The sequence below is a fragment of the Gavia stellata genome, chromosome 8 (genome assembly GCF_030936135.1).
Source record: "Gavia stellata isolate bGavSte3 chromosome 8, bGavSte3.hap2, whole genome shotgun sequence".
In the NCBI taxonomy this organism is placed as follows: domain Eukaryota; kingdom Metazoa; phylum Chordata; class Aves; order Gaviiformes; family Gaviidae; genus Gavia; species Gavia stellata.
This window is the reverse complement of record NC_082601.1, coordinates 39,444,683-39,470,597: the sequence shown is the minus strand read 5'-3', so window position 1 is coordinate 39,470,597 and position 25,915 is coordinate 39,444,683. Positions and strand designations below refer to the sequence as shown.

Sequence of the window (25,915 nt, the reverse complement as noted above, 5' to 3'; positions counted from 1 at the left end):
AAAAGGACCCGCATCCTTCAAAAGAGCATTTTTTAGCCAATTTTACTGATTATGCCTCCAGTCATGGAGAGTTTTGTTTGTATTGATCTAATCCAGGAGTGGGAATGGCTCCAGAAATGCTGTTCTGGTCTGGCTTATGTTTTGCATAATATAATGCCCATTCCAAAAGTTTGGCTATATTCAGATTAATTTGCTCACAGATAAGAACAACCCACAAGGTGTTGGTAATCAGGAAAAGTAAGTGCGTGCAGAAAAAGCCCCCAGCCCCACACCTGACCATTTAAGTAGCGTTGCTGTCCTGGTGGGCTGAGCGCTGTGTGAAAAACTGCTCTTGTAAAACGCTGCTTCTGTGTTTCTTTTCCGCATTCGTTTTTGTCATTGCTTGATGCACGGCAGGGTAATAGACTGAGCAGAGCTGTGATTCTGCAGTAGCTTTGAAGTGGACTTCAGAATTCAGAACTGAGTAGTGTAATATTAAAGGATATCTTCTGAAAAAAAAACCTCCTGACTCATCTGACACATGTCCCTTGTACGTTCAGATCGCAGTCTGGTGGCTTGTGGAAAGACGATAGGTTTTTTGCTATTGTCTTTCTCCTATTTAATTGCATAAAGCTGGGAAGAGCTAGGGTCTTAAGGGAAGTGATGGGGGAAACAACGTTGGGTATAAACCTTCTGGTCAGGTTGCTCTGGGCTTGTCCGACAGACCCTTCTGAGCATCAGCCGAATAGGGAAAATATTGCATTACCCAGGTCAGCTCGCATGCACGGGTCTTTCCAGCCTGATGTCCTTTAGTCTGTGGCTGTTCAGTGTCTGATTCTGTCATTGGCAGAACTATAGGGACTTTGCTAAGACCTGGGTTTGGCCCTTTAAGTTCTGGGGTCAACTAGTTTTGCATTTTTTCTGCATTTTCAGCCTTTCTGCACATTTGGCAGTAAATACCAGTACTTCATCCCATTTGGTGAGATGTATTTAAATTGCTGAGATTATCGTGGACCATATTTGTACCTTCCCACCTCTGCTGCTGATATTCAAGTAACTTGTGCTGGTGTTTTTTGCAGGACCCAATCCTGTGAATAATTCAGGTTTTTTTGTTACAATTACCTCTGTCCCTGTATACAAACCTTATTTCCTTCTCTGCTCCTGTGCCCCTCTTCCGTACTGATTCCGATTGTGTGTCCTGTGGTTTCTTGCAGTGTGTGCCGGCACCGAGAACAAGCTGAGCTCCCTCTCTGACCTGGAGCAGCAGTATCGGGCCCTGCGCAAGTACTATGAGAACTGCGAGGTAGTTATGGGCAACCTGGAAATCACCAGCATTGAGCACAACCGAGACCTCTCCTTCCTGCGGGTAAGCGATCTTCTTTTCTCGTGGGAAGTAGCCACGGATGCTAGGCTGGAGAAGGGCAGGTCTCTTCCCCACCAGTTCCACTGCAATATAAGAGGATAATAAAATGTCACAGATGTGCAGAGGACAAGAGCCATGTCATTGCTGTGGCAGATGCTCTGAGTATGCGTCGTTTAGGTTTATCCAGGGCTCCGGGGAGAAAGCCGTGTCACTACGCAGAAAGGTGACACCTTGCAGGTCTCTGTCACTGTGTGTGGCCAGTAGGTACGGGGCAGGTAAGGTGAGGTTTAGGAAGGTCAGACAATCGCGCAGATGAGCACCGGAGGCTTGGAGAAGCTAATCCTAATAAAATGCTATATACGGAGTGGCTGATAGGCTAAGCCGGGTAAGAACTCTGGGCAACGTTTGTGGAGTGTTTAAGAAAAAAGAGAAAAAAGGTGGTCGCTGAACGAACATAAAATCCTCTTCGTGTATGAGACTGGAGTTATGAGCCTAATTGAATCTCCAGCATCCGGAGGAGGTCTGCCATAGATGAAGGCTGCCCTGCCACCGTGGAGCCTGGGTTGGGTGCTCCTCCAGCCCTCCTTGTTTCAGATTTTGACTAAATATCATGCTTTTGGGTTTATGAAGGAACTGTTCAGTTTGGTTTATGCATTCCCTGTTAACGTGCTAGCAACCACAAGGAGGGAAAGTTGAATGCTGAATTAAAAGAATTTGATCCCACCGTTAGTTGGTATTCCAAAACTAATTATGATTGAAGAAATATCCCGGTAAAAGAGTGATCCAGTGCACTCAGGTGGGCATCTGAGGATGCTGCAGACGATGTGGTTGCAACACGGAAGAAACTGGTATGTGAGTACGATGGCCACGGTAGAAAAGGCAGCTCGTGGCAGTGCGGTTGCAGCCTGTGCTGGTTGTGCTTTCCAACAGAAGTGGTCAAGCCGTGACACAAATGAGGGTTTACCTTGCCTGTATCATATGGCATCGCTCATGTATACCTATGCAAATTGTTCATGGCGTGTTTCAAGATGGGTGTCTGTATGTAACTGGCATTTTCATAAAAAGCACGCAGGGGAGTGGCAGGCTTAAATCCGGCAGCAGGAGGAGGGCGGTAGGAGTCAGCCCTGGCAGGCTGTGTGACACTCAGTCGTTCGGTTTGCCGAGTCTCGAGTGAACCTAGTGTTCAATTTCAGTTTGTAAAGATGTGAACTTTCCATTACGGGTTCTAAGAAAGGCAAAGCCGATTCTCCAACAGCGTGTTAACTTTGCTTCATGTTAAATTTGTTGGGGATTTCACAGGATTTCCACTCTATACGTTGGCCTATATTTGCTCAAAGCATACACCAGGCTGCTAAAAGATCTGCAAGCAAAATTCAGCTACCAGATACGTCTGGAGTAAAGTTTGGGGTGCTAATTGCACTCAGACTAACAGGTTGCCTGTTAATTTGAGCGACGAATGCCTAGGAAGTAAACGCTATCTATACATTTCACAGTTGTGACAGGTGGGGAAAACACATATGCTTCTGCTGTGAAATATATAGCCTTGGTGCAGCTGGACTAACGTTTCCCACCGCACTGAACAGGCGGCAGATAGATACCTCCTGCGCCGGCAGGATCCCCGCAATGATTCGGGCATCGCTGGAGTTTTAGATGCCTCCTGAAACCCCTGACTGGGCCATCGTACATGGCTCGAATTCATCGCGGGCGGTTCTCCCGCTTTGGCTTTCCTTCGTTCTTACGCTGCCTGCTGGTAGGTACGGAAAGCAAATTATTTGGAAATTAGGGAATTAACGTTCCTTGCAGAGAGCTGCCATAAGTAAAATAGTGGTGGAAAGTGGGCGGTAAAATCAGCACATGAGAGGAAGAAAGAAGGGCCCTGTGTAGTAAATGAAGGTGGTTCGGTCACTTGTGCTTTTTGGTGACAGTTACTATCGCTTTTTTATTAGTTTTATTACTTCTCTTACCTGAGACTGCCCTCTCACAGCTGTCTCAGCAAAAAGCAGAACTTAAACAAAACCCAGCAAACTGGAAGTCTAGTTAATATGATAAATTGTAGTCATTAAAATAGAAAACCAAACAGAGGAGAACATGTTCTTGGGGAGGCAAATAAATAAATAAATGTTGGCATATTTACGCCGATAATTCGACATTCATTAGTTAGGCAGTATTACTTGTTTTATCATTTTAAAAATGGTTCTAATGGCCAAATGAAGGTGGCAGATGGGACATAACTAAAACAAAGGCTATTTGTCTCTCTCAGACTTAAATATGGTGAAGTCGTCACGCAAAATGATGGTCCTCCAGCCTGCTTCAATTTTTGTTAGACTCTGTTGCTATAATTGCCCTCTCTCTGTACCAAATGGACTTCAGGTAGGCATACCCCTGGGTTATCTGTACGTCCCGCTGATGAGTACCGTGGCGTTGTGTGCCGCCCGCCTGCCTTCTCATTAGTGCTCGGATTAGCTGGGCACCCTCTCACTCCAGGACAGAGGGCAGAGCTAGCGAGCTAGGCATGCTGAGCCTTTTTATCATGCAATAATAAATGAATACCATAAATAAATTGAAGTGAAAAAACCCCATAATCTTATTTACCCTGCAGAGGGAACATGAAAAGATCAGCATCCCATCTCTCATATTTATTTAGACATTTATTCCCTAAGTACATTTGCTTTATGTTTTCAGAGAGTTAGCTCTCTGAATGTCTGCTGGTTAAGACTAAGAAGGGCTGCCTGTCACCTGAATGAAATGCTCAACCACTTAAACTTCCAGGCCTGCAAGCGAGTGCATGTCTTTGAGGTCATGAGGAGCTTCACTCATGTAAGAAGGGATTGCGTATACTAGTGGTTTTCTCCTATCGTTTTCGTACATGTGTAGGACAGGAGTACAAATCCACTGGTTTAGTTTTACGTATTTTATTTTTGCTTCTCATTGCGTTATAGTCTTCGTATTGCTTGCCCGTGGGTGGCCAAAACAAGGGTGAGCAATTGCAATGTGAAGTTGTCCTCTACGTGTGCTACCCTCCAGCTCCATCAGCTCTGGAGTTCCTGCTGCTTGGTGCTTCCCCACACGGCAGCCACAACAGGAGTCCTGGCAGAGGAAAGGAGTGCTCAGTAGGAGGAAAAAATGTGTCTAAGCCTGAGTGCTGGGAAAAGTAACGTGTTTCTGACTGAGGGCTGATAGCCGGTTCTCTTTGTTATTCTTCTGAGGCTCACCCACAGAAAGTGTACGCTGGGGTAATTCAGTTGTCGGAGTCCCACCGCTACAAGCTTCGGCAATGAAATGAGGCTTAGGTTAGTGTAGCGCATTGCTGCTGGAATAGCACCTCCCTGTCACGGCCAAGGCAGTTTCTCCACTGGCGTAGGCTGCAGTAGGGAAAGGCACTTACTGTTTCCAAGAGCATGAAGGACATGTCCTGGGCAGGACAAGTAGTTGGGTGGAAAACAGACCCCGAGAGCTCCGTTGTCCCTGTCACATCTCCAGGCTCACCCAGGAAGTCGGCAGTGACGGTGGGAAGAGGTCGGGCTCTATCTCCCACTGCTTCCCAACCCACCAGCATCCTTCAACTAACTGCACAGGCCAGGTTTTTGCTCTGGGACTTGTTCTGTGAAACTAGATGAGCTGGTTGAGCTGGTGCCTGTCTTGAGTCTTGTCAAGGCTGGAGCTGAGACTTATTTCCCTGGTTTGGATTTCAGAAAAAATCTTGAGAAAAGCTCAGATCATGCATTGGTTCATATTGCAAACAACTGTTTGGTTTAAGAAGCGGCAACCTATTTTAGTTTCACTTGGCAAAGCTGACAGTTTGTATTGTGGACAGTTCTTATTTCTTAATAGCATCTCCATATTCAATTTTCGAAATAAAATACACAATTAGTATACCACAAAACAATCTTCTGTAAGCACTCTTGTTCTGTTAAACACAATGGGTAAACAAGAGTTATCTTTGTGTAATCCCCAGGCTTTTAGCAATTCACAGTCAGTAAATTGTCTTCTTGTGACTGGATTTTATTTAACCAATTCAGATTATTTATTTTTGAAGACATGACCAAAGTTCTGTGCTGTTCCCTGCAATAACTCTCCCAAATGATTATGAAACTTATTTCTAACCGCAATCAACAGCCTTTGAAAATGATCTACCACTGCTTTATAAACTATTTTTTCATTTACCTCTATAGTGTCTCTGTAGCAGCCTCAGCCACAGCTACATTGGCAGCTCTCTGCCTGCCGTTTAACAGGGTGGGCGTTTCATGGTGGGCAGCTTTACAGCTGCTGCGGTTACTGCAGGGACGTATAGCCCCATCTTCCCTTTGTCAGCATACGTAACTGCGTGCTCAGTGAAAACCTGCGTCAGCCCATACTTACCGCTTTCCTTACAATCGCATTTTATATTTTGTGGCAGATGGAATTTGGGGGTTTGGGTTTTATGTGTCTTTGCTTCTGATTGTGTTATACCCTTGGAGGAAGACAGAGTCAGAGAGACCCCTCTGAGGGGGGAGGACTGCCAGAGCAGCCACGAGAAGAGTTGGTTGCAAACCATACTGCCTGGCCCCTAGCTATTCGGAGCTGCTTCTGTTTTTTTTTTAAAAAGTAACCTATTTTTTAAAAAACTTTTTGGTCTTTTATAGCAAAATGCATCTAAGCAGACCCTTCTGAAAGCTCTGGTGGCAGAGCTCAGTGGAGACGTGGGCGCGGAAAGAGCCTGCAGCCTGAACAGATGTGTCGGGAGGGGGAGCGCGGAGACAGGAGGGTATTGCCTTGTCCAGTTTGCTTGGCAGATCACTGTGATGATACATATGGCTCCTGAAGGCCTGGCAGCACAGCCATGCATCCTCTTGCGCAGCGAAATTATGTCTTAATTCCCAGTTGACAGGCTTCAATAGGGTCCCAGCTTAGCAGAAAGGGAGCAGGATGTGGAGTAGTGCCTGTCAGGAGTCCCCAGAAAGAGGGGTTACAGAGTGGCTATGCTTATGTGGAGGGTGGTTTTCCCCAGAAGTGCTTGGAAAGCATAGCAGTCCGGCCCCACAGCAGCACAGGGATTTGGCGGGGGTTCGCTGGGCAAAGCTGCCCTGTAAGCATTTTTCCCGCAGGGAGTTGCATCAGGAGAGCCTCATCAGCACGTGGTGTCCTTGGTTGGCAAGAGGCGAAGTGGCCTCCAGGTAATTACAGACCTGGAAATCAAATACGTGTATGTATTTACTTGTAATTGCCCTCCTACTACCTTGCCCATTAGAAGATGAAGCATAAAGAGCCAAATGGTGTGCCAGCAGTGGCACGAGGGGCAGGACTGCGTGTGCCACACAAATCCAGGTGGAAAGAGGGCACCTTCAACTTGCTGCTTCAAACCTGGCTAGGGCGTCCTGCGCACATGGCGACAAAAGCAGCTGCTGTGCTGGGTGGGTTACAAGAGGCCAGCGGCATGCCAGGCGGTGCTTTTGGCACGGACAAAATGTTTTACACTAGCCGTGATCAGCTGCCAACTATGTTGGATGAACCCGAGCCGTGTTTAAAGGGAGTTGGATCCCTAAGTCACAGGGTAGAGTGGGAGCAGAGGCTAACTGCAAAAAGCATGTGTGATACAGCTCTCCTCCGGGAGGACAGCGTCTTCTGCCATTTCCCGTTGCTTTTGTGGAAACAGTAGCTTAAAATAATTCCAGTGGCTTAAACTGGTCTAAAAATGGCCAAGGTGAGGTTGATTGCCAAGGTGAGGAACGGCCCGGGTTTGCGTAATCTTGCAGACCTGTTCTGCGCTCAGAAGCGAGTAGTGAAATGGGAAGCCTGTGCTGCAGCTGCAGTGAGTAGCTGGGAGCCAGGCACTATTATGGTGATCCGTGCTCACATTGCCCTCGTCCCTTCATGTGTGGGACAGTGCCTGGGGGGTCGGTGCCTGGTCCCTGCTACTGAAGATGAATATCACACGCCACGTAGTCTCTTAACATAATCTCACCCAGCTCCATGCTGACCCCACCACTCCCAGAGCCTCCCAGCTAGCAGGTAAAAGGTATCCAGTGCTTTCTGGCCTAAATATGTTTGGAGGTGTTACATTATTTTGGTGCTTCAGTTGCTTATCCCTCTTGTACTACACTGATAGGTGAGCATCTGTGTCTCTGCAGCATCTGCTTTCCTGTGCTGTCCCAGTCAGGCATCTGTAACGCAGGTATGTCCTTAGCAGCCTCTTCCTCCCTTCCTCGAACGCTCAAACTGCCCTTTTCAACAGCCTGGCTGGTTTCAGCCTGTTTTTTGTAGTTACAGGACATGGTACCACTTGATTCGTACCTCTGCAAAGGCCTCTTTGGTGTAAGTCTGTAGCCGTGGCTGGTGAATCTCCTCCGCTAGATGCAACGCGGCAGCATAGGGACCCTGCTCACACCTCCCCTTCCTTCCCCCCAAATGCTGCCTGCGCCGCCGCCAGCCTCCCATCTGCCTCCCTCCCCTCCTTTCTGCCAACACTGCCCCCTCGCACCTGGCCACGCTTGCCTACTCGGGGGCACGAAAAATCCCGAGCGGCCGACAGCCGCCCTGCGCCTGCCGTGCTGCCCCTGCGCTGCGGCGGCTGCTCCCTCCCGCCAGACCTCGGTGGAGCTGCAGAGCATGGAGGGGTGACCCCGAGCCCTCTTCCCACCTCCCACCTCCTCCTTGCCCTGCCATGACGGCACTGCTTGCTGCGCAGCTATTTCTGTCCAGCTCTTGCAGAGCCTTTTTTTAACGTTGTTTACAAACCTGGCAGCTTCATCTCTCCAAGCAGCTAATGCTTTTGCTAGCTCCCCACAGCCAGATTTTGACTCAGGTTTTATACTCCTCCCAGCCCTATTCTTTTATTTTTATAGCTGTCCTGGGCATTGCAACAGGCAGAATAACTGGGCTAGGAGGCTCCTTTCTCTTCCGTACACAGCGCCAACCTCTTGTCCCTAAAGTAAACTGAAAAACCCACTTGCACAAACCTCTCTTTCCTCTCTTCTCCTTTCCATACCAGCAATGCAACCCCAGCAAGCAGCCCAGATCAGGTCTGCAATGGAGTTTGGGCTTTGCTTTTGGCTGAGAAAAACTTAGACTGTACAAGCTGGTGGTGTTCTGCTTGAATGAAATCTTTAGCTTCTGCAAAACAAACATAGAAGAGAATTAGTATACAATTAATCCTTGAGCTGGGTTTGCCAAGCCAAAACCAAATAGATGTACATTAGCTATTGCCCTGTTAATTTAGCAATTATCTTTGGTGGCTTCGTATAAAAGATGTAGTTTGAAATAACCACTCGTGTTTAGGAGGAGAGTCGCGTGCTGCAGAAACGCAGGCTCCTGGTTTGGCACGGGGATGGACTGTAAAGTGGCCCTTTGCATCTGTGTGTGCCAGGTGCTGTGCAACCCCTCTCAGGAAGCATTTTTCTGGGGAGGTTGTAATGGAGGAGGGCTGCAGATGATGGCCTTTTCCAGGAGAGCCTGGGTCTGCTGGGACTGGTACTGAGCTGCTCGTCATGTCCCGCCTGCCACCGGACTGCTCTCGAGGGTGCTGCCAAAGCCGCTGGAGGCACAAGCGGCTACGTTCCCTTGTGACCAAATCCCTGTGATTGATTTGCTGTGTAAAACAGGTGCCGTCGTCTGTGTGGAGTGACTAGCAGGTGGTGTCAACAGGCTCTTCACCGACACACGCGTAGCCACGTTTGGAGAGGCTCCCCTGCCGGGACTCCGGGAGAGCATGGGGACGGATCCCGACCTGGGGCTTCATTTCCCCCTTTGTTGTGTTGGCAGTTGCCAAGAGCTTCCCCAGCTCTCCTGCAGCCCTTGCCTGCATCCCCTTCAGTTGTGGGGAGCATCCTTCAGCTGTATCACATGTTGAGATGAGAGGTAAAGATTTGAAGTCCGGGATAATTAAGGAGTCTCTTTAAATTGTCTTTCAGGATTTCCCTTTCAGCTCCCATTGTACAGGAGGCACCCCACCTCCAGCCGCCCCGGGAAGCCTGTCTGATTCATGTGCGTGGTAGCGGTAGCGGCTCTGGAACAGGAGAGAGATAAAAGAAGCCTGACTTAAATTATTCAGAGTAACCCAGACCCACGCACATGCTCAAGATCAGTAATATCCTTTTCACTTGCTATCCCATGTTCATGGTTGCTGTAAAGCTGCCCTTCATTAGGCAGAGCAGAGCACTGGGGAGGCTATGTGGGGCAGCTCCCCCCTGCCCACGGGCTGCACTCGTGGTCCTTGTGACATGGGGGAGGGTCTGTCTGTCTTGCTGGTCCTGCTGAACCTCCTGAGCCCCTCTGGCAGCTTTTGGGTGCTGTGGAGGTGCCTGCAAGCCCAGGCGGGTGTGGGAGGCACAGCATGGGAGCGCTCCTGCTTGCGATGGGGTGCCAGCCACAGCTGCAGGTGATGTTTGCCATTCAACAGTATTGTCACCCCCTTCCCAGCCCCGTTGCTGGGAGATTGAGGTGCAAGAGGCCCTAGTGCCAAAAATACACTCAGGACATGGGGTTCACCCTTCCAGGTGGAGTGCTTTCCAGGTTTGGCAGAGGTAATGCGGTGGATGGGTGCCAGCTGGCGGTAGCTCAGCCTGGGCAGCGTGTGAAGGATGTTAATGGTAGGGGCAAGCGTTTGGAGGAGCTGGCAAAGTCTGCCATGCCCCTGGGAATGTCACAGACAGGTCTGGGGCTCTTCGCTTAAACTGTTGAGCAGCCTGCGAAATGGAGGTGTTCCTGCGCTTTGGTCATGTAGCATCAGCAATAGCCAGGAAGACCTTCCCCCTCCTCCTCCTCCTCTCTTACACAGATCTTGTTCCCCTCCTGCTATGTGGGGCTGTGTTTGGGGGTACGTCCTGACCCTGGCCGTTCCCTTCATGATCAATGCATGCCGGTGGAAACACGTTACTCCTTGGTCTGCCGGGGATCTTTGAGATGTAGGTAAACCTCCTGCCCAGCTTTGCCCTGTGCGTGTCCGGGGCCAGCACTGTCACCTCACTGGGCCACGGTACAACTTGCCTTCGCCTGTGCGTGGCCAGCAAAGTGTCTGACAAACTTGTGCTTTCCAACTGGTTCTGGCGCCCAGAAGCTTAGCACCGACTAAAATACAGATCAGGAATTGAATTCAAAATGCAACTTCCGAGATTCACAGCTCTGTCCAGGCTTGTTATTTTATTATTGAATACAGACTGTTAATTTATTTCTTTTCTTACCTTTAGCATCTCATCAGGCTCTTCCTTCTGTCTGTCCATGTAGGGGTCTGATGCTGTCAGCTCCTGCGCATCTGCAAAATACCTGTGGCTAAGCCAGAACCCAGAAGCTGCTGTGATGGGTACTGTAAAAATACTGGTAGTCGAGAAAGGACATGATTAAAAATAAAACAGTGCAAACCTCCTTAATTAGGTGTTGTTTCTCTTGGAAGTTGATCTTCCCTCTAGGCAAGTGAAACCAATTATGCCCTCCCTTTCAACCACCTTATGCTGTTAATGACCTTACTCTTGTAAATGTAAACCTCTCCCCTACCGATGTGATTGGAAATGCTGGCCTAATTGAAGCTGGACTAAAGCAAACAGTGGAGTAAACTTAAACTAACGAACAGAAAAAAAAAAAATAGTTGCAAATGCTTTTAAATTATAAATGGATTTATTAGGTTATAAAGCAAATGAGTAGTTTTCTTCCAACCATAGAAAGAAAGGTTATTTAGTGTAAATAGTGAGTGTAATGAGTTTTCAAGCCTAGTCTTAACCCTAGCTAGGAGGTGGCATAAACTCCACTGTTTCATGCTGTTCACTGACAAGCTTTGTTCAGGTGTCGTTAAGGCTTATTTATTCTCTTCTTCGTCCACCCGCCCTCTCAAATCTTTCTGTGGAACAGAGATTGAAGTTGGGAGGCACAGACGAGGTATATGTATGCTTGTAGGTACAGATATAATTGTGGTATAGCAGTCTGCGCCAAGTGGAAGTGTGTTATACTTTCCTTTGAGTGACATTTTTCTGTTTTCCTGAGCATTTAGGCAATACGTTGCCAATTTTTCCTCTACCCTCCCTCCCTCCAATCCCATTTTACTGTGGAATAAAATGAAATTAAACAAACTGACTGTCAGAGCGCTGAATAATCTTGCATTGTAATATCCAGAGTCCTGGATCAATGGGCTTGAATTGCTGTTAAAAGCCGTATGAAAGGGAAAGCAAAGTCTTTTGCTGTAAGCTGTATCCAAGGGGTAGAGGAGCAGAGGGACGGATGGAGGCTTAGCCAACAGTTTTTGTGCTAAACCAGATCAATTTTAAAGGGTTCCTCTGTAGATGGCTGCCGGAGGGCTTTTACAGTTCAGAGAAACGTCAGCACAATTGTGCAGGCTGCAGCATTCAGCAACACTCCCACCCCAAACCTGATACTGGCACTGGGCCATCCAATTATGGCTCCACGGGTGTCGTGCAGCCATCCTGTGTAGGTGCCCAGGAAGGCTGGGGCGGAGGGAGAAGTTGGCCTTCCTGAGCATCTGCCTCAAAAATAGCGTGTCAAGGGAGCGTTCACAAGGATGTGTCCTGGCTCCGAGTTCAGCAATCCTATGGCGTGTGAAACCAAGTACTGCTGACTTCGCAGGTGAGATGTCCCCAGTGTCAAACATCATCACGGAAAGGTGGAATCGAGAGGTTTTGGTTAAAGGGACAAGGACCTAGTCTAAGGCGGTACTTCTGCAGGTGATTAAGTGCAACGCGTCTCATCGACTTCTAGTATTCATGTTTGAAGTAGGAGGGTAATAGCGTCTGCATGCTGTATGGAATAGCACGTAGTGTTTCTTTTCCCCCTTTGGTGGTCATTAGTCCTACCAGAGAGGAAGAATGAAGTGCTTTGAGGTACTGTCTGAACATAATAAACTTGAAAATGTCAAAAGGCAAAGTAGAAATATCATGCTGATTTTGACAAACGTGCACTGTTTTGTGCAGGAAAAATAATAGTGATAGCTTGATGTTGCTCACTGGAGAGAGAGGTTATACTAAAAATACATTTTGTAAGAAAATTTATGCTCGTGCTTTAAGAAAACAACCTTAATGAGCCCAAGATAGAGACGAGATCCTCAAAGTAAATGCTGTTCAGTTTGAATAGGATGGAAGGGACATAGCCAAGTGGTCCAAGACCTTGAATGGTGGCCGGAGCCTGATGTCACCACTCATTCTGATTTCTGATGTTTCAGGATTGATTCAGATCCTAAAGTGCCACCAAAGAACATGTAAAACATTATAAATTCTGGATAGTCATGGTGATGGTGGAAATATTTGCATCCTTCTGCAGGGGACAACCCGTGAAACACCGACAAAGAAACCCACTGACACCCACAGCTACCTGCAGGTGTATTGCTGCCTCCAAATGGGGAAGCTTGAGATATGGAACATCATTGCTTTAAACCTTTTTCATACCAGCATTGTTGGTTTACACATAGAAGGACACCTCCTGTCTTGAATTTGAAAGGGGGCTTCTGAAAACAGCCCCCCCAGCCCCGTACGCGTCGCCTTCCCCTCCAGAAAAGGCTGCAGGGCAGGGGACAGTGAAAGGGATGGTGAGGCGCGTGTCGTATTGCTGCTGTAAATCAAAAGCAACAGCCTCGTGTAATGCATACCTCAGGAATGATATGCCAGTTCATCCTTCAAAAGTACGGTGCAGAGTGAAGGCCTAAGAAAGGAAAATCCATAATGAATATCAGGGAATTAATGGCTGTCTCTGCAACAGTGTGGCGTAAACTCTTAGGGAAGCAGAAGACGTTACTGGATTCCTTTCAAATCCTCTGAGTGATCGACTAGAAGGAAGTACATGTGTTGTAAAGAGCTGTCTTGCTTTGATATGGGTGTGGAAAACCTGACCTAATAGGTCTTACAGATTGCTGTCATTTTTGAAATACCATTTTTAATTTCTTTAGAGTCTGGTGAGTTCTTAGATAAAAGGAAAAAGAAAGGAAGTGTACTCTGCAGATGGGTTACCCTCCAGCACACCGAGCCGGTGGGCTCAATGCAGAACATCCCTGCTGCTGTGGTAGCCAGTCTCTGCAGCCTGGTTATGTGGACATGTTTATCTTTCATCTGCTGTGCAACCTCAGTTATCTTCAGGTTCGTTGGAAAAGGCTCTTGTAGTTGAAAGCACAGAAAATTATTAAGGAAAAAGAAAAGGCAACTGCAAACCTTTGTCCTCCTTGCATTTCTGTCCCATTCACGTGACGTTCTCACGAGCAGGTGGTGCCTTGCCTTACCTTGCCTAAAACAGGGAAACCTGTTAGAAACAGCCATTGCAGGAATCCCTGCGGAAGCGCACTGCAAAAAGGGATGGGGTGAATTTCAGTTCTCAGTAATTGTCAGAGATGTGCAAGCAGAGAGAAATAAGAGGAAAATATTTGCAAACATTTATGCTGTGTTAACATTACTGTAGAGAGCAGAGACAGCCACACAGCTTAAACCTAAAACATTTTGCTGGCATTTGTTGCAGTCGCAGTTATCTGACTGAAGGCTGGGTATCCTCCATCCCCGCCTCCTCTGCCTATTTGTTTCCTGAAAATGCTGATATTTGTAATTGAGGCCAGGTGAGGTCCATCAATTTAGCAAACGGCGAGCTGATCCCAGCCATGCTGTCAATTAGCTCCGGTGCCCGGCATCAGCGTGGCCGGAGGTTACGGCAGCGGTGCCCAGTAATGATGGCGGATGCTGAAATGCTCTCCCTTGTCAGCTAATCATTTCAGTGCCAAAGTAATCATTTCATCTCAGCAGAACAGCTGGTTTTAAACTACAGATTATCTGCTACTTCATCTCCTCACTTAGCTGCAGAGCTGATTTGTTTCAGCTCTAGATCAATTATACCCCCAAAACAACACTCAGTTTGCTCGTACCATGTGAAATGAAGATAAAACGGGTTCAGGCACTAACGGTAGATCTTCCATTACAGATCTTCCGTTCCTGCACATAAATACCCATCACCAGGGAGCGAGCATTCGTTCATTCCTGGAGCCAGTCGTGCTCATTTCATTAGGATACAATGAATTATTTTAGCAGAACAATGCATGTATAAGAATAAAATGCGGTTAAAAGGGCATTTATTTCTCGCGCTGTCTGTAAGTGTCCCTGGTTGGGTGACACCAAAATCAGTCAAACTGATCAAATGTAAAATCGAATACGTATGGTTAGAGCCTGTTGGGAAGCAATGTCTATTGTGTGCAAAGAAATCCAGACACTCCAAAGCAAGTGTTTTCATGCGATCCTTTCCTTGACATTAGTATGGCCTTTTGATCAAAAATCGCTCCGTTACTGGCCACTGAAATTGAGAAATTTTGCTTCATCTGCAATGAGGATCCCTCACCTTGCAAACTGATCTGGTGCATGCTCGGCCGGCGCACGCCTAGACTATGCTGACAAAACGGTAATGTCCCAAAATCGTAAAATAACAGCATTGCTACAGGTGTTCCTAGCAGGCAAGCCAGCATTGCCGTGGGCAGAGCAGGTCTGGCACGTTGAAATCTATACCAACATCAATATGTTTGTGTCTTTCGCAGCAGCCCTGCCGTTCCGTGCTTTGGGATCGATTCGGCTTGTGTCGGTGGACGCGTGGCTGAGCAGCGTAGGGCAGAATAGAGCTGGCTGGAAGTATTCAAAAAGCAAATTTTGGTAAAATCTTAAAATAACCCTTTTTGCTTTGGCTTTGTAATACTGGTATTTGACCAAAATGCGTTGTTTCTATTTAATGGAAGAGGTAATTAATAAGTATGCTCTTCCTCCAACGGGTTGTGGTGATGCAGGTATCGCATGCTGATTTCCATGGGAAAGCTCCCCAGTTCCTCCTGCTGCAAGTGTTTGACCCCGCCGCTCGTCGTGTTCTCTGGTGTTCCTGAGATGGAGTGAAATACTTATTCAGCGGCGATGGGAAATACTGGGTTTATGGGTCGTTTACCTCAATGTTATGTTTTCAGTACGCAAAGGTTTAACGCGTGTGGTTCCTGGCACGAGTGGGTGCTTTTTTTGCGCACTTGGGTCTGCGTACCTTTGGTTGCCTTTTCCTGCTTCCATAAGAAATGTGCCACTTGGGTTTTCTCGCACACTGTTTTCCCAAGGGTGCTGTGGGAACAAGGAGCAGGTGTGCAGGATCTGTCTTCTATCAGGGGGGCCGTGTCGTGTCCTGCAGTGCAGGCACCCACACCCCAGGGACTGGATGGAGAGGGAATGGCTCGAGGCAGGAAAAATGCCCCTTCATCCATCAGTTTTGCACCTGGTTTGATGTTTTTGATATTGTTTTGTGTTCTTAGGTTTCCATCACGGCAGCGCGAGATACCTGATTTGCGCGGTAGAGATCCCATTGTGGATCTGTTGCTGATGACTGCACGCTTTTGTGCACCAGGGAGGAGTAAAACTACCCACTGGTATATTTATTTTCTGAAAAAGGATTTTTCAGGTGGTATTTGGAGCAACCGGCGTTAGGAATTTTTCTGTGTATCCTTAGGGAGAGCAGTGGGAGAGGGGAACATTGTAAGGGGTAGTTTCTTATTGCTCCATGTTGGATGGTGCAGAGCAACTGTTTCCAAGAGACCTTCCAGTGCTTATTAGTCCTGGGGCTGCTGTCCTCAGCTCGATCTGCCTGATGATATGAATGTGAAAATATCAGCTTCTTTTCTACCAGTTTCTATTCTATCAGAATAAACCCCATTTCAAATAAGGTAATCTGTAGACGCTTGCACAAACACATCAAAGCCAGGTAAGCCCGCAGCCAGGAGTTGTAAAATTCCTATTTATTTAAGTGACTTTGAATAGAGTTCACACACTCCCTGAGATTTCAATTTAAAAAGAAATAATTTTAATTGTGTTTCTGCACCTCAGCTCCTCCCATAAAAGGTCACCTTTCTCCAAACGAGCCTTCAGATTGTGAGACGTAGTCCTGGTTTTTGGGTTTGCTCCTTCTAAAGTTTTAGTTGTTTGTTAAAGCCCTTGCTGAACTGCTGTACCTAAAGTGTTGGGTTTTAACTCCGACCCATGGAAGGAAATAACACATCTTTTTATGTCTAATAAGGGCTGAAATTTTGTTAGGTGAAGCAACTGGCAGTTTCACAACGTCTGCTAGCTGTAACTATTCCTGCAACTGCAAGGAGCCCCAACCCGACAGCTCCTTAAGCAATTTTTAACTTTTTTTTTCCCCCATGAAATTTTAATGCTGCATCATGCCATGAATTCATAGTGGATGCAAGCATTTATCAGATCTGCTGCAGACCATGTCCACTGGATGTTAATTTGCCAGAAGGATGAATCCCGTTGGGTCTGGTTAGCAGGGACTTCTCAGAAGCAAAATAAGGAGGCCTTCATCTTGGGTTTCAGGAAAGCTCCCGGTAAAGGCTCCTCTTGTTTCCTTAAATAAATGTCTTCAGCTCCATCCTCCAGAGGCATCTCGAAGTGCCCCTCTGGGGCTCTCACAAAACAAAAAGGGCTCTTGTCTGATAGCACTTCTAAAAGGCAGTGATTTTTCTTAGCCCTCACTTAACTGGCGGGTAATCGGCCATCATCATGCTCAATACAAGGCTTTGGTTTTATTTGTTTATTTTTTAATTGAGCTAAATGCCTCTTCTGCTTTCCTGCTGCCTCTGATCTCTGCTGGAGAGAGCAAATCTTAGCAGCCTGGAACATCACACGTTTCTCTGACGGCTTTCAGCTCCCATATGCTCTGGTTCAGTAACCGTTTTGGCTGATCACTGTGACAGCAAAAACACCTTTTTTATTTAAGCTACAGCTTTTTGGAAATACGTCTTTGGGCTTAATCAACATAACCTTCAGCGGTTCTTTGAAACCTGGGATCTAAAAGCCATGAATGTCAGAAACACTTTATGGCTTGTGGGAGTCTTTAGCGCTTCTGACAGATAAAAGTGGAGGAGGGAGGAGGAAGCCATCAAAAAATACAGCAAATACAGGCTGGAATGGGGTTTTTGCTGGTAGCTGGCAGTTGGGCCCCTGCATTGGAAAGGACAGGCTACTGAAAGAAAAACTTGTGGCTAAGAAACTAAAGGGTACTGTAGTGCTGAGTAACGTGGTGAGCAGCCGGCGGGGCTTTACACAGTGTATGCTCCGCAAGCTGTCCACGTGCGCCGAGCTTAGGCACCCTTTGCTGGCAGAAATAGTCCTCTGCTGAAAGGTCTTCTGGACGTGAGAGCTGTTGGTTTCTTGTTAGAATAGTAGCGGTGTTGTTATTTTTAAGAAGAGGAGAAAATGAGAATAAATTACAGTAAAATGTCAGCAACTGCTGAAAATAGAGGAGTAGCAACAGTGTCTCTTTGGCATTTTTGCAGCCGGGCAAGCACGCACAGCAGGAATAGTGCCAGCGTGCAATTTCCATCAGCTTCAATTGCTACCTTTGCCTGTCTTTAAATATTTAAAGTTTAATGTTTAATTTTGGATGATGCTGAATAACAAGAATCAAAATATGAAAATTCACATTAAACTATCGGTTGCAGTAAGCGCCTATCAATAATGTAAGCGGGATGGGACTGAATGGCCACGGTCTTCCAAGAAATCTTTTCCATTTCTCCTGTGTTCTCTGTCTAGACAAGATTTATTAAACAATCCTCCGAAGGGATTGTCCTTCTCTGCTACCTTTTATTATTGGTGGGAGCCAATTTGAGGCTCGCTCTGTTGTGTGAGGGGCTGGTTCCCTTGTGTGATTGATGAGCCGGATGGGAAGTGATTAGACTTTTACAAACCCACGCTGCTTGGAACAATACTACCAGGAAAAATAACACTGGTTTTCAGATTCATTGCCTGTTACTTCCGAGCTTCGGTTTCTCTTTCCTCTTCAACGTCTCCTCGTTTTTCTGGCTTGCTTCACAGGATAAGGAGAGAGAGAGTGGAAGATCTGCCTGGTGCAGCTGGTGGAGATAACTGTAGGAGGAAAAGCTGCCAGCTCTTGTGGGCAGTCCTGCTTTTTTGCTTTATTGTTATTTTTTATGAAGACTGATTGCGATTTGCTCTTGATACGCTTCCCCAGAGGTCTGCCCTCTTCAAAGAGAAGCAATAAACTGGGCAAGCTCGCACAAGGCTGGTGGGAGGAACGGTTGGACATACGTGCTGTTTCCCTAAAGACAAGGGGGGGACAAACCGCAATCCCTTATATTGAGGCTGTCAGTGTGAAACCCCTTTGCCCTCTGCCAAAGAGCGTTTACTGGATCACTCCGTGGTGTGCACGTGATGATGGCCTAGCAGAGACTTTTCTCCCAGGGATCCTGGCAAACCTGATATCTGGCTGTGCTTAACAGGCAGCTTTGGTCCTGCCTGTGATTGAGGTCTGGAAAGCCTTTTTAGAGGCAGAAGTCCAGGTCTCCCCATCTTTTTCTGGCTCTCACCCAAGCCACCATTCACCTTTAACACATGTTTTTTTTGATTTACATTAAGACCTCTGCTCCTTCTCCTCTTTTGTGTACCTGGCATAAATTTTCATCCTAGAAATATAAGAAGGCGCATAATCATCCTTGCCTGTAAGATTCCTAGTTTAATTCATCTTGTTTTCATTCAGGGGCTTCCACTTTTTTTTTTAAGTCTTCCTCAGGAGATCTCTAAAACTTATCCACTGGAGCAACGGCAAATTTAAACCAGACGGCTGTTTTTCTTTAGCACCTCTGAGGACCACTGGTGAAGGCTGAAACATATACACTATACAGCAACCAGGTAGTACAGTGAACGGGGGAATCCTATTCCCCTGGTAGAAGTCAAATAAATTATTCTGGTTTAGCTTTAAAACTGAGCTCTTCATGCACATGCCAAAGCCTCGGGGGACTGTCCCCTGTCGGGGCTGTTAGCTGAAAGACGTCACCGAGGCCAAACCGAGGTGCTTCCCAGCCCAGCGCCTTTGGGGAAAAACACGCTGGAGAGATGAACATGAGCACCTCTGCTCATGGCTTCGTGGCATCTCTGTGATGTGATTTAATCTTATCAAGCTAGAGTGGAGCTTAGGGTGTGGGTGCTCTTTCGGTGGCCTTGAAAGGATGTTTCGTTAGTATTTATCCTGCTGTAGATAAAGTTTTTGCACTAAGGGGAAAAAAAAGTAATGGATGATGTTTTATAAATGAGAGACCTAACAGTGACAGCAGTCATCTGGGTGAGGCGAGTTGGAAGGGTGGATTTGCGACCAGGAGGAGCAAACTCCTGTAAAAGCCAGAGCCGTGCAAATATGTGACACTTCAGCTTGGTGACTGAACTGGGAAAGAATTAGAAAAGTCTTTTTGGGTTGACCCAAGCGAGAAATCTTTTTTTGTTCACCCCTCATCAAAACAAACATTCTGGAAAATGTTGCTTTGTGACAACTGAATTTCTTTTTGTTCAGCTCAAAGCAAAAAGTTCTTAATTTGTTTTAAATAATATATTCTGGTAAACTACAAAGCAGTGAGCATCTTGATATTTCAAGTGCATTTTTCCTTCCCCTTCCCAGACGGAGCTATTTGCCACATTCAAGATTAATATTCAATTTACTTTGGTCAACCAAAAATTGATCTTTTTTCCCCTGTGCTGATATGTTTATTCTTTGAAAACTTTCTCCAACCTAATAAGGATAGATTCCCCACCCACCCACCCCCCCCATCATTTTATCAAACCTGCATTCTCTTTGCTGGGTTAAGATTTGATGGAAAAAAGTTATTCATAAAAATGCGGGTCAGTTTTTGTTGTACTGAAAAGAGCTCTTGCCTCCATAAGAAATACAATAAATGAAACAAAACGAAGATCACAGATGTTGTAATAAAATTAGTAAATGTGTGTATCATTGAAATGATTGTAAATGGTTCTGTTACATTGTTTAATTATGTACAATTAGCCCAGGAATTGCGAAGTCCCTGCTGGGGCCTTTTCTCTTAGATTTACAATAGGTCATGGTAGAGTATGTTTCTCATTACTATCATGGAGGCAGTAATTGAACTGGATCCGATCTCCCACATTGACTGGTTTTATCCGTAGAAGAATAATTTATTTATGTACAAATAGTTCTTCTTTGCCATATTTAACTGGAGCCTGGAGCAGGCATAGAAGAGATGGCAGAATTTATAGTCCATTAAAGCATTTTCCATCAAGTGTCATCTGTGAAAACTGTTCTGGGCATATAAAGCAGGAGCAAGATAAATGTAGTTTTGGTAAGTCTTGAAAAGACTTTTCTTGTGGCCTACAGGCAGCCAGCATGGCAAAGCTCTGGGGAGCTGTGCAAAAGAAGTCTGCAACATCAGCGGGGGTTTTACATATATATACACATATATATATATGCATGCATTGAGAATCCTTCTCCAGAAAACCTGGGAAAGGCAATATTTTGGTTTTGCTTCCAGAAGGTTTTATGGTTTCTCACGGAGAGCTGAGAAAGAGCTGGGAGTTGCAAAGTGCAGCAGAGAGGTGTTGCTTTGCTAGATGAGCCTGCGGGCAGAAAGGCGTGCGGTGCGTCTGGCCCTTGTGAGGCTGAACTGGCGCTGTTAAGTCGCCCACGTAGGAAAGGTGGTGGAAAGCATGGGAGATGGAAGAGCTCATAATTTATTTCCAGCCTGTAATCCCCCAAATGCCAGAGAAGAATCCAGTCCTTGCAAAGACTGGCGTACTGATCTGGTGGATCCAAGGATCTTGCCTTGTTAAGCATTTCAGAGCATTTGGGGGTTTCTTCGTATTGATCATCCAAGCTAAACCCACTCAATAATATGATAAATAATTTATTTGCTGATACTTTTTCCATCCTGCTCTATATGCACCTCACATAGGTATGATGTGAAAGCTGAACGTGAGCTTTCCGGAGGTTAGCTTTGCAGACAGGGGTGGCAGCAAGAACCAAGCACAAAGTTCAGCTGAAGCCTTTCCTGTGAGCTCGGCTGCCTCAGGCTTGTGCCAAGGAGAGGAGGCTGGATCTGTTGCAGAGCCTGGAGAAGGCTTTGGGTGGTGGGGACACCCGTTAGGGTAAGAGGTGCGTGCATGGCCCTGTGCAGGGGTACCAGCTCGTGCCTGGACACAGCAGCTCTCTGTTGTGTTTGAGCTTAAACCAGGTGGGACTTCACATTTTGGAAAAGGCAAAACCACTTGAAGTCTTTCTCTGCCCATCTGTAGACACAAACTTGGCACAATTTAACATGTGCATGCTGTACCCGTGGAGGTCGATGGATATAAGGGGTAACTGTCTCACCTCTTCGGACCAGGAGATCCCTTTGCCTCAGCTCCTATACACACCTTGCTCCTAAACCACCAGGCATTGCATCAGATGGAGTAACAACACACCGGAATGCACGTTGGTGGTTCCTGGCAGGCGCAGTACCTGTGGACGTACTGGAGCCATCTCAGCAAACACTGCCAGACGCGTGTGAGCTTATTCAAAACTGTTTCTATCAGCGGAGGAGTACATTATTTATGATTCCATTTTCCTCTCTGTTTGGAGAGCATTTATCAAATCAATCAGAGGATTCATTAGGTAATTATTATTTTTTCATTATTTGCCTAAGCCTTGGTGTATTTACCCCACACAAATACAAAAGTCGCTAGTAAATGGGATCAAGAGCTTGAAATACCAGTTTTCCTCCCTGTAGCGCAGAAGAGGAGCCGGGGAGCAGCTCGGTAGTGCAACAGCTAGCAATGAAGCTGTGATATATAAGAAGTGATGGGATGCTGTCGAGTGTCATTTGTCATCTGTGGCCTGAATGAGACCACCTCTGCTCCGTGCTGGTGGATGGCCAGAAATGATGCGTACCCCATTTCACATGTGTGCAAGTGAGGCACCAAGAAGTTGTAAGTCAACACATATGAAAGGCCCCGAGCAGCTGTGACCCCCCCCAGCTTAATCCTGTTTCACAGGGTCCCCTGCATCTTTGTCAGCGTCCCGTCCCACGTGGCATCCAGTGCCGTGTCCACTGTCTTCTGGTGGTGGTTGTGGTTGGAGCTTCCCAGGGCAATACCAGCCACCATTCCCCTGCTCTTTCCTCAGAAAGGAGTTTGGTATTTTTTCTTCAGGCCGGCTGGTTTGGTGATTTTGCCAAGGACAGCGCAGTGGCGGGTGGCCTGGCCAGCCACCGGGCTTGGGCACCAGGAGCAGCGGGGACAGCGCCACTCCGGGCGCCACATTTGCCGCAGTGGCTGCACCTCTGTGCTCTCAGACCGCGCATCAGCTCACGGCTTCTGTAGTTTGGGATTTGCCGCTCCCTCACCTGCAGCAATGGGGAGAAACCATGTTCCTGGGGGGTGGGGTTACCTCAGACACACAGGTTGCTCCTTGGTGAGCGGGGCCACCAAAACGTGGTGCGTCCCATTTCCCGGCGCAGCGGAGCTCCTGGGCGGATGGGAGCGGGTGAGGATGAAGGGGATGGGGAGATTACAGCAGCATCATGTCAGTTCAACTTAAATTGTTGTAAAAAAAGGAAACAGTTCCAGATGTGCTTCAAGAGCATCCCAAGGTGGGGGGCCGGGGTGGGTTTGGGTTTTGAAGTCTTTTACAAGACACTGAGCCATGCAGGCTAAGGGCATTGCTGGGAAGATCAGGCTGCAGGCGCCTGCGTGACCCCTGTACCCCACCTCACCTACTTTATGGGGTTTATTTTCAAGTAAACATTGGGTTTCGTTCTTACCAGCTGCTCGCAGTGTCCGGGGCATTCCCTTTGCAATGTTAATGAGAAAGCTTTGCGGTGCGATTTTTCTCCAGGTGACCCAGCTATTCTGAAAAACACTAAGGGCCACTGAACAAAAATGTATAATGTATAATTAATGCAATAATTGTATAATTTTATTCCCCTTTTCATCAAAGTTGCTGTACACAGTGCATGTATTAAATATGACTACAGTGCTGTTTCCCAAGACAACTGCTGAAGATGAGTTAGGAAGACCTCAGTAGGCTCTTCCAGTTAAACATTTTCTTTGCAAAATAAATACAGGCTGTCTTGTGAATAAGAATGAGATTAGCTGAAGTCATTAATTAGTATGACTTCTTAAAAGGAAGCTCTAAATGGAATTATTCACCACGTACAGCATCTTCATTTTCTTCACTGTGAAATAGTTTTCAGCTTTTTATTATTTACTCTCTGTTGCTGTTAAAAGCCTTTTGTAAGTTCAGAACTTCTTTTTTGGTGGGTGCCTCCTGGGTTTTTAGCTTGTCTGTTTTGCTTTGCTGTCGTCCATTGTCCCGCTCACGGGTTTTGGGCAGAGCCAATATTAGAATTGTGTCCAAACCATCTTTGCCTCCCTCTGGCCTCGTCCCTCCCGGAGTTTCCCCTTGTCGCAGGGTTCAGCTTGGTGACCAGAGCTCAGCGCCCAAGGCAGCCAGCTTTGGAGTTATCTACTGCATTAGAAGAAGAGATTGCGGTGCTGAAGGTCTCTGGAGCAAGGAGAGCTCGATATTGCCACTGACTTTTTCTATTCGCCTGTGAGCGTTGCCGGTGTGTGCCATATCGTAGCGTCTGTTGTCAGAAGTCCTGACAGTGATCTTGGAGACCTGAAGTCCTATAATGGGGCACAGAAGAGCGCAGGGGTCCTTTGCGTTAGCCCGTTGGCCTCGTGCTTGTTTGCTTGTTTTCCTTACGTAGCTCAGGTTGGAAACTGTTAAAATACATGTCGTAGGCAGATTAACATAATCCTTTACGGTGGATGGAAGGGGTTAAACTGAAGTTAAAAAAGAAAACTTTTGAGAGGCTGTCTCAGAAATTTAGAAACAGAAAATTGCATGGTTTATTCCCATAGCTTTTCCCTAAAGCTTGGAGCAATTTGTTTAAACATTGATTTTTAACATTTATTTTCCTACTTTTTTTCTTTTTTTCCAGTGGCTTCATTTCCATTCCTTGTCTGGTGTGCCTGTTAATTTTGCATGCTATCACAAGCCTAATTCTTCTCTGTTTCAAATGAATATCATATAAATTAATTGCCATATGATTACCATGTAATTACATTGTGACTCATGACAGTTGAGACAAAGTATCATAGCTACATTTTAAGAAATGATAAATGTTTGACTAATGTGTCAGAAAAATGTAAATATATTGTGATTATTGTGGCACTTTTAAACACATTAATTCTCTCCCTAGTTTCTGTAAGCTGTCAGTCATTCTGTGGCAAAGAGCAGTCAATCTAAGCACCTAAATTTATCCGCTTTTAGGCAACGTTTAGCACTTGGGAAGGGTTTTGCACCGAGGGCCTGGGAGGATGTATGTGGCCTGAGTTGTGCCCACAGGATCACGCACGACACGCTTGAGACACCTGTGTTTTCCAAGCAAGCTGCTTATTAAATAAGTTTATCCTGCTACAGACTTCTAGCTACCTTTTGCTGTATTTTACGGCACACGTGCAATTTTATTCCAGCTCAGCACTGGGGCTATCAGATAGTTTTTACTCTTTGTGGGTTTGCTGGGGCGTCTCTGCTGCCCGGCACCCCGATGCTGGCCGCAGAATTGAACGTACGGTCACTATTAGTGATTGCAGCCTTTTCGTCTCTGCGCCTTTCCCTGTCTATCTCTCTCTCCCTCTCCTGTTCTCCAAAGGTGCAGAAAAACGTAGTCGATGAGTGTTTAAGCACGCACCTTGGTCTGTGGTGGGGCACTAAGTGCAAACTAAGCCCAGTATTTTGCCTGTAGAGCGTTGCCCTGGGGAAGCCCTGTGGGCTGGTGGTGGGATGTCACATCGCTGCTGCGGGGCGTTGGGATGGAAAGGGGTGCAGTGATCCACAGCTGTGGCTATTGCGTGGCTGTGGAGCAAAAGGGAATGCCGTGAGCAGTCCAGCTACTGATGCTCACAGAGGCTTGGGTGAAACGAAGCGCTGATGGTCCCTTCCTACCCCGATCAAGGGGAAAGGGGCCAGCTCTATTTATGATCAATAAGGGAAGTTCTATCTTTGGTTGAAAAATAGGGGTGTTTTTCATCGTATTAACAAAGTTGCTACTCAGTATGTCTTACGGTCAGTGTAGACAGGGACAAACCTTTTTAACAGCTGCCGTGAGGTCTCAGACAGACTCCTGTTGATGGCAAAAACAGGTTTAGCATGGAATTGCTTAAAAATAGATTCTTGAGTTTAAATTGCTCCGAGTTCTGTAAAGGTATTAGGAAACATAACAGCCATGCCAAGGAAGTCACTGAAAGCCAGATAATGGATGTTTGGTTTCAGTTATGAATACCTTCACCACTGATCTTGTCTTATCACTTAGAGTGAAGTGTCCTTAGCGAGACAGCAAGATTACAAAAGAGCACTTTGCCGTTTTTCAGCTTTCTTCTGTGCTTGTATGTCACCACCGTACAATGAAGTCAGGATAAAGCGTAGTTATCTAGAGTTACAGCGATGCTCAGAGCTTTTTGTCTGTGCAGGTGCCACCACACTGTTGCAGGGATTCTGGCTGCGACATCTCAAGAGCTTATCTCGTCCTCTTCTGCATGCCGGTGGCTGCTGCTCTGCACTTAGTCCTGCCTTTGCAGCATGCCCCTATGCTACTTGAGGTGCTTGCCAAGGATTTAGAAGGGCTTCCCGAACAATTGCAGAGTGGGACAGATCTCGTTACAGGCCCCCCTCCTTGATACTTTGCCCTAGGGATTTATTTTTTTCTGGATTAGCAGGCCAGTTGCTGCTGCTTCCCCAACCAAATTAAGCAGCCATCAGTTGCAGTGATTCTCTGAACTAAGCCAACGGGACAGTGGCCTCTGC

General features: G+C 46.6%; 1 protein-coding gene across 1 annotated transcript in view; it reads left to right on the top strand.

Annotated features, from left to right (window-relative positions):
- The first annotated feature begins 642 nt into the window (after positions 1-642).
- The window catches only part of ERBB4 (erb-b2 receptor tyrosine kinase 4), a 397,396-nt gene continuing 372,123 nt past the window's right edge, over positions 643-25,915 (top strand). Inside the window, exons 1-2 of the mRNA XM_059820585.1 lie at positions 643-661; positions 1,194-1,345. Of these exons, the coding sequence (XP_059676568.1) occupies positions 643-661; positions 1,194-1,345 (171 nt within the window). The remainder of the gene's footprint in view (positions 662-1,193; positions 1,346-25,915) is intronic.